At 38.3% G+C, this 14,854-nt stretch overlaps 1 protein-coding gene across 1 annotated transcript in view; it reads right to left on the minus strand.

The window, feature by feature from the left end:
- Positions 1 to 14,854, minus strand: part of LOC128703688 (collagen alpha-2(IV) chain) — a 208,302-nt gene that overhangs the window by 63,615 nt on the left and 129,833 nt on the right. The window contains exons 18-19 of the mRNA XM_070101287.1: positions 8,371 to 8,461; positions 2,576 to 2,733 (exon numbers count right to left, since the gene is read on the minus strand). Of these exons, the coding sequence (XP_069957388.1) occupies positions 2,576 to 2,733; positions 8,371 to 8,461 (249 nt within the window). The remainder of the gene's footprint in view (positions 1 to 2,575; positions 2,734 to 8,370; positions 8,462 to 14,854) is intronic.

Genomic DNA, 14,854 nt, shown 5'->3' on the forward strand with positions numbered 1-14,854 from the left:
GGGATTGATGGGATAAAGATAGAAATGTTAAAAGCAGGTGGGGATATAGTTTTGGAGTGGTTGGTGCAATTATTTAATAAATGTATGGAAGAGGGTAAGGTACCTAGGGATTGGCAGAGAGCATGCATAGTTCCTTTGTATAAAGGCACAGGGGACAAAAGAGAGTGCAAAAATTATAGGGGGATAAGTCTGTTGAGTATACCTGGTAAAGTGTATGGTAGAGTTATTATTGAAAGAATTAAGAGTAAGACAGAGAATAGGATAGCAGATGAACAAAGAGGCTTTAGGAAAGGTAGGGAGTGTGTGGACCAGGTGTTTACAGTGAAACATATAAGTGAACAGTATTTAGATAAGGCTAAAGAGGTCTTTGTGGCATTTATGGATTTGGAAAAGGTGTATGACAGGGTGGATAGGGGGGCAATGTGGCAGATGTTGCAGGTGTATGGTGTAGGAGGTAGGTTACTGAAAGCAGTGAAGAGTTTTTACGAGGATAGTGAGGCTCAAGTTAGAGTATGTAGGAAAGAGGGAAATTATTTCCCAGTAAAAGTAGGCCTTAGACAAGGATGTGTGATGTCATCGTGGTTGTTTAATATATTTATAGATGGGGTTGTAAGAGAAGTAAATGCGAGGGTCTTGGCAAGAGGCGTGGAGTTAAAAGATAAAGAATCACACAAAGTGGGAGTTGTCACAGTTGCTCTTTGCTGATGACACTGTGCTCTTGGGAGATTCTGAAGAGAAGTTGCAGAGATTGGTGGATGAATTTGGTAGGGTATGCAAAAGAAGAAAATTAAAAGTGAATACAGGAAAGAGTAAGGTTATGAGGATAACAAAAAAATTAGGTGATAAAAGATTGGATATCAGATTGGAGGGAGGGAGAGAGTATGGAGGAGGTGAATGTATTCAGATATTTGGGAGTGGACGTGTCAGCGGATGGGTCTATGAAAGATGAGGTGAATCATAGAATTGATGAGGGGAAAAGGGTTAGTGGTGCACTTAGGAGTCTGTGGAGACAAAGAACTTTGTCCTTGGAGGCAAAGAGGGGAATGTATGAGAGTATAGTTTTACCAACGCTCTTATATGGGTGTGAAGCATGGGTGATGAATGTTGCAGCGAGGAGAAGGCTGAAGGCAGTGGAGATGTCATGTCTGAGGGCAATGTGTGGTGTGAATATAATGCAGAGAATTCGTAGTTTGGAAGTTAGGAGGAGGTGCAGGATTACCAAAACTGTTGTCCAGAGGGCTGAGGAAGGGTTGTTGAGGTGGTTCGGACATGTAGAGAGAATGGAGCGAAACAGAATGACTTCAAGAGTGTATCAGTCTGTAGTGGAAGGAAAGCGGGGTAGGGGTCGGCCTAGGAAAGGTTGGAGGGAGGGGGTAAAGGAGGTTTTGTGTGCGAGGGGCTTGGACTTCCAGCAGGCATGCGTGAGCGTGTTTGATAGGAGTGAATGGAGAAAAATGGTTTTTAATACTTGACGTGCTGTTGGAGTGTGAGCAAAGTAACATTTATGAAGGGATTCAGGGAAGCCGGCAGGCCAGACTTGAGTCCTGGAGATGGGAAGTACAGTGCCTGCACTCTGAAGGAGGGGTGTTAATGTTGCAGCTTAAAAACTGTAGTGTAAAGCACCCTTCTGGCAAGACAGTGATGGAGTGAATGATGGTGAAAGTTTTTCTTTTTCGGGCCACCCTGCCTTGGTGGGAATCGGCCAGTGTGATGATAATAATAAGAAGTTGGAAAATAATAATCATCTAATTCTACACTTTATCACAGTCAAGAATATGGTACGTACATGGTTTTTAAGCACAACACACGTCGCCGAGTCAATAATAAACACTACCTTATACTTGCATACCAGGGTCGGCACTACGTCAGTGACAGTGCTCTCTCTACCTGGCGTGCAGCATCTTATCTTGGACATGTGCGCATGCGCACAACAGCCAAACACAGAGTCGCTGGAACTGTGAAGTGCTTGCTGGAAGTCCAAGCCCCTCGCACACAAAAGCTCCTTTACCCCTTCCCTCCAACCTTTCCTAGTCCGACCCCTACCCCGCCTTCCCTCCACTACAGATTTATACACTCTCAAAGTCATTCTGTTTTGTTCCATTCTCTCTACATGTCCAAACTGCCTCAACAATCCCTCCTCAGCCCTCTGGATAATAGTTTTGGTAATCCCACACCACCTAATTTCCAAACTACAAATTCTCTGCATTATATTCACACCACACATTGCCCTCAGACATGACATCTCCACTGCCCCCAGCCTTCTCCTCATTGCAACATTCATCACCCATGCTTCACACCCATACAAAATATATAATTATTGTATATAATTATTATTGTATATATTATTGTATAATTTATTATTGTATACTAAATGGTTCTAGCTACTACTACAATCTTTGATGGGATTCAGGAGTGTTTACTCACACTACCTTCATAATCTTTCCTACAATTGTTTTTCTAAATAGTCTCAAAATGGAAAGTCATTTGAATTTTATTTTCACAATAAATTCACAAACTTTAAATGAATTTGCTATCACACTGGCAGTGAATGAAAAAAAATTAGATTTCTAAGTACCTTCTGTCCATATCTGCCGGGTGCACCTGGAGTTCCTGGAAGACCAATGGGTCCTGTTTGACCTTTAGCACCTGTGTAGCTTATGCCAGGTAATCCAGGTAGGCCAACTCCTCCAATAATTCCAGGAAAACCCATTTGTCCATAATCGCCTTGCAAACCTGAAGTGATAAGTGCAAAATAATATAATGATCAATGTCACTTACAGCTTAAAATTCAACAGTACAGTGGACCCCTGGTTTTCGTCTGGTCCAGATATCGTACAATTCGAATTTCAACCACTTTTTTGGCGAATTTTTACCCCAGATTTCGTACATCCGCTCGAAAATCGTCAGTGTCACTCTTGGATACATGAAATGTCTTATTTTAGGTTAATATAGACATTTCCATTAATCCATCTATGATATTCTCTTCAAAATTATATAAGAAACACATTACATAGCATATAAACATGCAATGCTTATATTCTACGGAGGTGTGCTTTCCAGGCAGAAGGAAAACATTACATTTTCTCTGGTCCAGCATCAGAGAAAACGTGGATGAATCTGCGTTCGTCCAGTCACCGCCCTTAATATATAACGCTTTTGTTTACAATTCTCGGCATGAATTATTCATTACTTCTCCCTTTGTTTATGATGGCATCTAAAGGTAGTTGTTAGAAACAATTAAAATCAGTAAACATGGTATGTCAATGGTAATAATATGGCTCTGGGCTGCATTAAATATCATGTAGCTAGGATGTGGAAGAGTTGGTGGAGAAATATCACCCTAAGAAAGTTGTTGCAAGCCGTGTCTGCATAGTCCAGTGACTCTCAAGGTGGTCCTAGTGCCAGTAAAAGACAGAAGAGAAGTAAGCCCAGATAGGGCTTTGATACCTGAAGTCCTTATGGAGGAAGATTCGACTTCCAAACAATAACCTCTCCTCCCTCTCCCCTCCTCGCTGCCTTCCATATGCCAATAAGTCTCTTCAATAAGTAAAGATAAAAGTGATTTAAATATTCATTTATCCATTAAAATTAGTCATTTATATTTATTTCTCATTGTTTTCTGTATGTAAAACTATAGTTATTCTCTATAAAATGTATTTTTTGTTAATATTTTTGGGTGTCTTGAAAGGATTAACTGGATTTACATTATTTCTTAAGGGAAATATTACTTCGGTTTTTGTCTGTTTTGGATTTCAATCTACCTTCTGGAAAGGATTAAGGATGAAAACTTGGGGTCCACTGTATTGCATTTAGCCCCTTAACTGTCCAAATGTAGATCTACGTTCTCTCGCCCAGCGCTCTGAATATTTTGGAAAAAAACAAAAAAAATTAAATAAAGAGGTCATTTTTCTAGTACGTACAAGTAATATGATAAAAAAATTTAGGGTCAGTACTTACCAAGATATAGGATCGTGAAGTTGGTACTGGATGCTCACCTGATGGCAACATGGAGTTTTGCTGCTTGCAGAAATGTTGCCGATATACCTTTTTTTCCTCCATGGGAAAGTGGAACAGAATTCTTCCTCCGTAAGCCATTCATGTTGTAAGAGGCGACTAAAATGCCAGGAGCAAGGGGCTAGTAACCCCTTCTCCTGTATATATTACTAAATGTAAACAAAGAAATTTTCATTTTTCCTTTTGGGCCACCCCGCTTCGGTGGGATACGGCCGGTGTGTTGAAAGAAGAAGAAAGATATCTTTTTTCTCGTTTTTTTTAATTGATATAATTTTTTTGTTTTGATAATTACAATTAGTAGTAGTTCTTATGATTTCATAGCCAATCTTTGTTCTGACACTAATATTAGGTACCCTACCAGCCCCTTCACAGCTACTACAACTAACCCATCCCTTTGGGTAGAACCTACTTCCACTGGGAAATCCAGCCTACCAGTGACTATGCCCTCATCTGCTACACGTCCCTTTCCACTGACACCTACATAAACGCCAGTCTCCTTGCCTTTGCTTCAGAAACTCTACTACCACGGTGCTCTCTACACCAACTCCAAGGCTGAGGGGCTGATTACCTCATCTTTTGTACATAGTTCTGTCTTCTATTTTTTTTTTTTTCAACAAGTCGGCCGTCTCCCACCAAGGCAGGGTGACCTAAAAAAGAAAGAAAATCCCCAAAAAGAAAATACTTTCATCATCATTCAACACTTTCACCTCACTCACACATAATCACTGTTTTTGCAGAGGTGCCCAGAATACAACAGCTTAGAAGCATATAGTATGTATAAAGATACACAACATATCCCTCCAAACTGCCAATATCCCGAACCCCTCCTTTAGAGTGCAGGCATTGTACTTCCCATTTCCAGGACTCAAGTCCAGCTATATAAAAATAACCGATTTCCCTGAATCCCTTCACTAAATATTATCCTGCTCACACTCCAACAGCTCCTCAGGTCCCAAATACCATTCGTCTTCTAATTATGTCCTAGAATCTGTATTCATTAAGCCACTGGATGGCGAAATGTCTACAATAAAGATAACCAGATGTTGCACATGTGTCTTAACTTCCGCCAAGCGTGTGTGAGCATGTTAGATAGGAGTAAATGGAGACGAATGGTTTTTGGGACTTGAGCTGTTGGAGTGTAAGCTGGGTAATATTTAGTGAAGGGATTCAGGGAAACCAGTTATTATAGATTCAGACAGACCTGAGTCCTAGAAATGGGAAGTACAATGCCTGCATTTTAAAGGAGGGATCTGGGATATTGACAGTTTGGAGAGATTTCTAAACTGTCGTATCTGAGCGCCTCTGCAAATACAGTGATTATGTATGAGTGAGGTGAAAGTGTTGAATGATGATGAAAGTATTTTCTTTTTGGGGATTTTCTTTCTTTTTGGGTCACCCTGCCTCAGTGGGAGACAGCCAACTTGTTAAATAATAATAATACATATCTTTCTGCAAGTACATGTACAAGGTATACAGGCCTAGCTAACATCAATGACATACTCCTAAATAGAAAGTCACTCGTTATGCAGAGTATTTTGGGAAAATTAGGTCAATTTTGTCCCAGGATGAGACCCACACCAGTTGAGTAACACCCAGGTACCCATTTTACTGATGTGTGAACAGGGACAACAGGTGTAAGGAAACACACCTAATGTTTCCACCCTTGCCGAGAATCAAACCACAGACCCTCAGCGTGTGAAGCAAGAGCTTTGCCTACCAGGCCACAGGCTACCTTAAATAGGAATAAGAATTATTATGCAATACATACATGAAAGCAAAAACAAGTGTATACTGAAGATAAGCAGAAATTAGCAAAGTTTAGCTGCCATCTTAAATGTTCATGAAGCATAACACTTGATGCAATGCAAAATACTTATTAACCTTCCATTTCACTCATAAAATAATAAGACAGTACAGACATTCCTCACTTGATAATCTACCTGCTTAACAATTGCCTAGACTTACAACCAGCTCTCCGACCAGCCAGTATTATATGCTGTATAAGAACTTTGGGTGAGGGAAAGGTAACTAATGAAGATTTAATAGAGCTGAAAGTGCAGCAGAACTTGGAAGAGGAAGAAGAGGAAAAAAATAAAAGAAACACAAAAGTTTACTGTAAAGGAGTTAGCTGGTGTGTTCTCGAAAGTGAATGCAGAATGGAACTCGGTCATTTAGTGACGAGTGCCTGTAGTACCTTCTTAGATGACTGCTGCTTATCATCCTACTAGTGTATATAGCTATGACTTCAAACAAAAATATTCTGTCCAAGAAAAACAATACAACATGAAAACTTTATAAAAGTAGTGTCCCATAGTTGATTCAAGTAACCAGCTAAAATGGTATGGCACTAATTATCTATTTGGGATTATCCATTTTTATTTTTAAGAGGAAAGCTATGCTTGACAGGTGACCAATATAGCCTGTACCACTAATTCATACTACTTCTCAAGTGTGTTTTGGTAATTAACCAGACCAGAAATTACATAATTTTCCATTGCATTGCCATGCTTCAATTGCTGAACAACCTAAGTCACCTAAGAAATTAAATACAACGTCTCCTCACTTAGCAATGTACTCATTTACTGATGACTCGGACTTATGATGGGTTCTCTGACCAGAATGCATACCTAAATAATGTATATGTATTAGAGTTGATTTCCTATACCTGGAGTTTACCTGGAGAGAGTTCCGGGGGTCAACGCCCCCGCGGCTCGGTCTGTGACCAGGTTTCCTGGTGGATCAGAGCCTGATCAACCAGGCTGTTACTGCTGGCTGCATGCAATCCAACGTACAAGCCACAGCCCGGCTGGTCAGGTACCAACTTTAGGTGCTTGTCCAGTGCCAGCTTGAAGACTGCCAGGGGTCTATTGGTAATCCCCCTTATGTATGCTGGGAGGCAGTTGAACAGTCTCGGGCCCCTCACACTTATTGAATTGTCTCTTAACGTGCTAGTGACACCCCTGCTTTTCATTGAGGGGATGCTGCATCGTCTGCCAAGTGTTTTGCTTTCGTTATGAGTGATTTTCGTGTGCAAGTTCGGTACTAGTCCCTCTAGGATTTTCCAGGTGTCTATAATCATGTATCTCTCCCGCCTGTGTTCCAGGGAATACAGGTTCAGGAACTTTAAGCACTCCCAGTAATTGAGGTATTTTATCTCCGTTATGCACGCTGTGAAAGTTCTCTGTACATTTTCTAGGTCAGCAATTTCACTTGCCTTGAAAGGTGCTGTTTGTGTGCAGCAATATTCCAGCCTAGATAGAACAAGCGACCTGAAGAGTGTCATCATGGGCTTGGCATCCCTAGTTTTGAAGGTTCTCATTATCCATCCTGTCATTTTTCTAGCAGCTGCGATTGATATAATGTTATGGTCCTTGAAGGTGAGATCCTCCGACATGATCACTCCCAGGTCTTTGACGTTGGTTTTTCGCTCTATTTTGTGGCCGGAATTTGTTTTGCACTCTGATGAAGTTTTAATTTCCTCATGTTTACCAAATCGGAGTAATTGAAATTTCTCATCGTTGAATTTCATATTGTTTTCTGCAGCCCATTGAAAGATTTGGTTGATGTCCGCCTGGAGCCTTGCAGTGCTTGCAATGGAAGACACTGTCATGCAGATTCGGGTGTCATCTGCAAAGGAAGACACGGTGCTGTGGCTGACATCCTTGTCTATGTCAGATACGAGGATGAGAAACAAGATGGGAGCGAGTACTGTGCCTTGTGGAACAGAGCTTTTCACCGTAGCCGCCTCGAACTTTACTCTGTTGACTACTACTCTTTGTGTTCTGTTTGTGAGGAAATTATAGATCCATCTACCAACTTTTCCTGTTATTCCTTTAGCATGCATTTTGTGCGCTATTACGCCATGGTCACACTTGTCGAAGGCTTTTGCAAAGTCTGTATATATTACATCTGTTTTGTTTATTACAATATACAGTACACTACTGAATAAACATTTAAAAATATGGTGCAAAGGTGACATTAAAACAATATCAAAGATGGTTAACATTAACCCACTACCATTATAGTATGCTCCTCACTTAGTGACAAACTCGTTTATCAATGTTGTCATAGGAACGAAACTCTGTCATTAAGGAAAAATAAGGTTATTTTCTAGAATCCCCCCAAAAAGTCGAACAAATTTTCCTTAAACCTTTGTAATTAATCATGACCCAAAAATAATGAAGATTTCATTATAGTTGCTGTTGCTTGTTGATCTAGAAATGTGTGGAGAGGTTTGATGTAATCTTGCACAATACCTGTACAAACATGATGGAGTTTATAAAAAGTAATGTATCGTTTTACCATAATCTTGCATTTACTAAGAATACTAATAGTAATGAAATATGAACAACAAACCTTTTTCACCAACATCACCATGACCAGAATAGGTTCCATTTAGACCGGGTGCACCACGGTAACCTATTTCTCCTGGGAAGCCCTTCTGACCCTGAAAAAATAAACTTTAATTATGAAATTTACTAATTTTTTAATTTTGTCTGGATAATACTATAATAAGGTCTGACAATTTAAAATCCTTAAAGTCTCCAATTAACCTGTGGCTTCAGTCACTTTATGCAACTATAAAGTCTGTTATAGTTTGTACTAACAGAAGAAAATTATACATTACAAAAAAATAAATACAGTGGACCCCCGGTTTACGATATTATTTCATTCCAGAAGTATGTTCAGGTGCCATTATTGAACGAATTTGTTCCCATAAGGAATATTGTGAATTAGATTAGTCCATTTCAGACCTGTCTAAGGGCAATGTGTGGTGTAAATATTATGCAGAAAATTCGGAGTGTGGAAATTAGGAGAAGGTGTGGAGTTAATAAAAGTATTAGTCAGAGGGCAGAAGAGGGGTTGTTAAGGTGGTTTGGTCATTTAGAGAGAATGGATCAAAGTAGAATGACATGGAAAGCATATAAATCTATAGGGGAAGGAAGGAGGGGTAGGGGTCGTCCTCGAAAGGGTTGGAGAGAGGGGGGTAAAGGAGGTTTTGTGGGCGAGGGGCTTGGACTTCCAGCAAGCGAGCGTGAGCGTGTTAGATAGGAGTGAATGAAGACGAATGATACTTGGGACCTGACGATCTGTTGGAGTGTGAGCAGGGTAATATTTAGTGAAGGGATTCAGGGAAACCGTTTATTTTCATATAGTCGGACTGAGTCCTGGAAATGGGAAGTACAATGCCTACACTTTAAAGGAGGGGTTTGGGATATTGGCAGTTTGGAGGGATATGTTGTGTATCTTTATACGTATATGCTTCTAAACTGTTGTATTATGAGCACCTCTGCAAAAACAGTGATAATGTGTGAGTGTGGTGAAAGTGTTGAATGATGATGAAAGCATTTTCTTTTTGGGGATTTTCTTTCTTTTTTGGGCAACCCTGCCTCGGTGGGAGACGGCCGACTTGTTGAAAAAAAAAAAAAAAAAATTCAGACCCCCAAACATACATGTAAAAAAGCACTTACATAAATGGTCGCATTGGGAGCTGATCGTAAAGTGGGGGTCCATTGTAAATGCATTTGCAAAATAACAAACTTCCAAATTCTATACTGTGATAGTGTATGCATTTACATACAGCATGAAAATAAAAAGAACACATATTACTAAGTAATTAATTTTATTTTCCTATGTGTTGTAATTCTGTATATATGAAATGTATTTACTTCGAATGATATTTCTTGGCCTGATCGTAATAACCACTTTCATTAGCTGTACAAAACAGAACACTAATTATAAACTGCTTATGTAATGAATATCTGGAGTAAATTCATTCTTGCTTTATTTTGTACATGAACAAACTGTGTTACAGTAATAATGTGTTGTCTGGATAATAAAAAAATCTAAAAAAATAGAAATAAGACACCTTTTCTTTGGACAAATTACCATACAGTAAACTCTCAATATAATGCACCTCGATATAACAGACTTTTTAAATTATAGACAAAATTCACTGCGTAAATTGTACTTGTATCTTATTTATTTTCAGTCTTTACTGCTGTATATGTGTAAACAGTACATGAAGTGCCCTACTGGGTATACAGTAGAGTACTTTAGTGCATTTTATTGCAGTTTTTAACATTATTCCGATATAATGAATACCTCCTATTAATCCATTATATCGAGGGTTTATTGTAATGTTTGCCAACAAATTTTTAGAAATTTTTTCATATTCAGAAAATCCTATAATGACAAAAAGCATTCTCCATTCTAAAAAAATCTAAATTCAGAGATATTTTCCTTATTTGGAAAATTAGGATTTTTAGATATCATTATAGATTAGACTTCCCAATTTGTGAAGAATAGACGTTTTTCAGATCAAAATTCTATTGGGACAATGTTTCAACCTGTGTAGATCTTTATCTAGCCATAACTTGATAAAATCTACACAGAGCAAAACTTTTTATTCAACAGCTATTTAACCTTTTAACTGTGTCCCATGTACTAATGCATATGCAGGTGATGTCAGTGTGTCCAGCATATTAGTACGTGTACACACAATTTTTTCGTACCATCAAATCTGCTACTTGTCAATATTTTTGTCTTCAGCACAACTCTTTCGGTCTTGTACAATCTCTTCATACTTTTGAAAAAATCTAAGGCCTGGAGGGTCTACAGAGTGCATCGTGATTAACTACACAGGCGATGACTAAGTGTCTGACATACTAGAGCACCTAACTAGCATAAGTAAACAATGTAGTCGGGTGTTGTTCCACCATCAACTTCTCTACCAGCAAACAGGGTGTGGAAGTGGCACAAAGATAGCTTATTCATTCCAAATTTATTACAATTTCATGATACTAACACTGGAATTTAGTCACAAAGCATACTAAATAGATTTAACCTAGGATAACCCAATAGAGTCAAAAAATGTAACTTATTTCCATATTTTAAGGAGTATTACACCACAAAACAATTTATCATAAGTATTTCTTGTACAGTGTTAGAAACTGTGAAGTAGTAAAAATTAAAATAAAAATAATTATCTCACCAAAATATTCTGTATATTCCAAGTGAAGCAATGTTGAGCTAAGCATTTTTCCATATTTGAAGTGCTGAAACATCTTGAAACATACCTTTTCTGAAGGTAATGACACCAAAAGTACAAAATTTGAGACCTATTTTATTACAATTTCATTGTTCTAGTCGACCAACTCTTAGCTATTCTGCTAGTATGCTTTCCATTCTATCGACTGAGCACAAGTATCTGCCCATTTAACTATTTCAACTACCCAATAAAGTGATTAAAAATAACTTTATTGGGTAGATGGTTATTTTTTCATTATACCTCATCAAATATTTGCAACTTACCACTCCATTGTCCTATCTTATTTTAATTGTAACTTACCAAAGCATTGTCCTTTTCAACTATTACTGCCCTTTTTATTAAATACTCTATTGCCCAACTTTATTTTAAACTCTTTATTATTGCCAATTTTATTTTATACTTTATTACCCAATATTATTTTAAAGTTTTTATTATTGCACTATTTTATTTTAGAATTTATTACCCAATTCTATACTTGCCCAATGCTACTTTATACTTTATTGCCTGATCTTATTTTAAACTTTTTATTATTGCCCTATTTTATTTTTAGACTTCATTACCCAATTTTATTATAAACTTTTTATTATTGCCCTATTCTATTTTAGACTATTACCCAACTTTATTTTATACTTTTCTTAACCTATTGTTTCCAAATTTTTCAAGCTTGTATATTCAACTCCAACTTTTTTGTTATCCTGTGTACTATCTTACTATCACAGTACAACCAAATCATTGTCATTTATTATACTTGTGCTACCTTAATTTGTGATTTTTTCTTATCAATTTATATCTAGTTACACTTTAGTTCATGAAAACGACTTAGTGCAATTACAAGTGAGAATCTGGTGCTATTTTTAATTTTTATTTTTATTTATTATTTATTTTTATTTATTATCACACTGGCCGATTCCCACCAAGGCAGGGTGGCCCGAAAAAGAAAAACTTTCACCATCATTCACTCCATCACTGTCTTGCCAGAAGGGTGCTTTACACTACAGTTTTTAAACTGCAACATTAACACCCCTCCTTCAGAGTGCAGGCACTGTACTTCCCATCTCCAGGACTCAAGTCCGGCCTGCCGGTTTCCCTGAATCCCTTCATAAATGTTACTTTGCTCACACTCCAACAGCACGTCAAGTATTAAAAGCCATTTGTCTCCATTCACTCCTATCAAACACGCTCATGCATGCCTCCTGGAAGTCCAAACCCCTCGCACACAAAACCTCCTTTACCCCCTCCCTCCAACCTTTCCTAGGCCGACCCCTACCCCGCCTTCCTTCCACTACAGACTGATACACTCTTGAAGTCATTCTGTTTCGCTCCATTCTCTCTACATGTCCGAACCACCTCAACAACCCTTCCTCAGCCCTCTGGACAACAGTTTTGGTAATCCCGCACCTCCTCCTAACTTCCAAACTACGAATTCTCTGCATTATATTCACACCACACATTGCCCTCAGACATGACATCTCCACTGCCTCCAGCCTTCTCCTCGCTGCAACATTCATCACCCACGCTTCACACCCATATAAGAGCGTTGGTAAAACTATACTCTCATACATTCCCCTCTTTGCCTCCAAGGACAAAGTTCTTTGTCTCCACAGACTCCTAAGTGCACCACTCACTCTTTTTCCCTCATCAATTCTATGATTCACCTCATCTTTCATAGACCCATCCGCTGACACGTCCACTCCCAAATATCTGAATACGTTCACCTCCTCCATACTCTCTCCCTCCAATCTGATATTCAATCTTTCATCACCTAATCTTTTTGTTATCCTCATAACCTTACTCTTTCCTGTATTCACCTTTAATTTTCTTCTTTTGCACACCCTACCAAATTCATCCACCACTCTCTGCAACTTCTCTTCAGAATCTCCCAAGAGCACAGTGTCATCAGCAAAGAGCAGCTGTGACAACTCCCACTTTGTGTGTGATTCTTTATCTTTTAACTCCACGCCTCTTGCCAAGACCCTCGCATTTACTTCTCTTACACCGAGTTGTACTTTAGTTTATTCTAGCGCAATACACAGACAACATCAAATTTCATTATGTTTATTAGTGAATATACTCTATATGACCAATGTGCATTATATTCCCTAGCTCCTTCACTTTTTAGCTTTAGAATATTTACCATGTCTTATTCTTAAATCTAGTTATAGATTCACTATAAATCTTATGATTACAACCACTGATCCTGATACTAACCTTTTATTAAATGACTCAAATTAATCTAACAGCAACTGTAATTACTACACAACAGAACAAGCAAAGGTACTTCTCAGAGCCAAAAACAACCTAACTCTTTAACTACAATGTCAGATCTTTAAGAAACATTACAATGACCTCATAGCATTACTAAATTCCCTGCATGCCAGTATGTCCATCATTACTCTCACCGAAACCTGGCTAAAGCCAGACACTACAGATGTCTATGCCATTCCTGGTTACACAGCCATACATAACTGTAGGCCAGACCAGCAAAGGGGTGGCACAACTATATACTACTCAGACCAACTAGAATGTATCAATAATACTTGCACAAGGGATGAACGTGGGAAATATATAATAGCTAAATTCAAATCCAAATACCTACAAAAACCTTTCACAGTGATAAACATCTACAGAGTACCTCGGTCAAATATTAGTTGTTTTAGTGAAATATTAGGAAGCATGATAACTGATGCACACATGAACAAAGACCACTTACTACTCACAGGAGACTTCCCCGTGTCCGACTAAACCTTTACAAAAATTCAATGTATGTCAAAGGCCCTAAAATCTGGAATACCCTACCTGAGAACTCTAGAACTGCAGACACATTCATCACCTTCAAAACTACCATTAGAAAACATCTTATCTCCCTGATACACCCCGTCAACTAACTACACGAATACCACCTGGTGGTTCACACTTACACTCGCTCACTCATTTGACCATAAACAGAAATATTAATCTCAGTCTTAAAATAATGAATCCTGTGATACTCCAATACTGAAACTATATACTGTGCCAAAACAAAAGCATTCACATTGCTAAACTCATAAACTAGTATTTAGTCACTTAGCCATAAGACCAACTTACCTCATAATTTGTAATATTTTACAATTAAGAATAAAACTAAGTATGCCCGAAATGCCTAGCCATGCTAAGCGTTCTAGTGGTACACTCTGTAATCACAATTTTACTACATGTAAACCAAACAATAACCAAATTTCTGTAAACTCAGCATTGTAATCCTTATAGAGAATAAACTTTGAATTGAATTGAATATAAATCTCCAGCAAGACCAGGACCCACATGAAGCTGAATTCACAAACACTATGAGTAACTGCTTATTGCTACCAACATCTGGACCAACACCATATCCCCTTTAAAATCAGGAATAATCACAGATAACACCACAGACCACTACCCAACCTTTCTCATAACCAATCTAGGTAAATTACCCCAAGACACTACTAAAGTTACCTTCAGGCTTCATAATGAGACAGCCATTAATAAGTTCACAAAAGCAATGACAAACATCGACTGGCAAACTGAGCTAGAAATCTATACAGATACTGATGAATGTATTAATAATTTTCTAAAAAAGACCCAATACCTCTATAACAAGCACTGCCCTAAAAAACTAAACAGATCACAGCTAAGAGATTGAACAGTCCCTGGCTAACACCCAGCATCCTCAAATCCATATATATAAAGCACCTATATGAAAAACAATACAGAATGGGTCAAATAACCAGGGACCAAACAAAACGTTACTCGTCAATCCTAACCAGCCTGATA

Source organism: Cherax quadricarinatus, chromosome 76, assembly GCF_038502225.1.
Source record: "Cherax quadricarinatus isolate ZL_2023a chromosome 76, ASM3850222v1, whole genome shotgun sequence".
NCBI lineage: Eukaryota > Metazoa > Arthropoda > Malacostraca > Decapoda > Parastacidae > Cherax > Cherax quadricarinatus.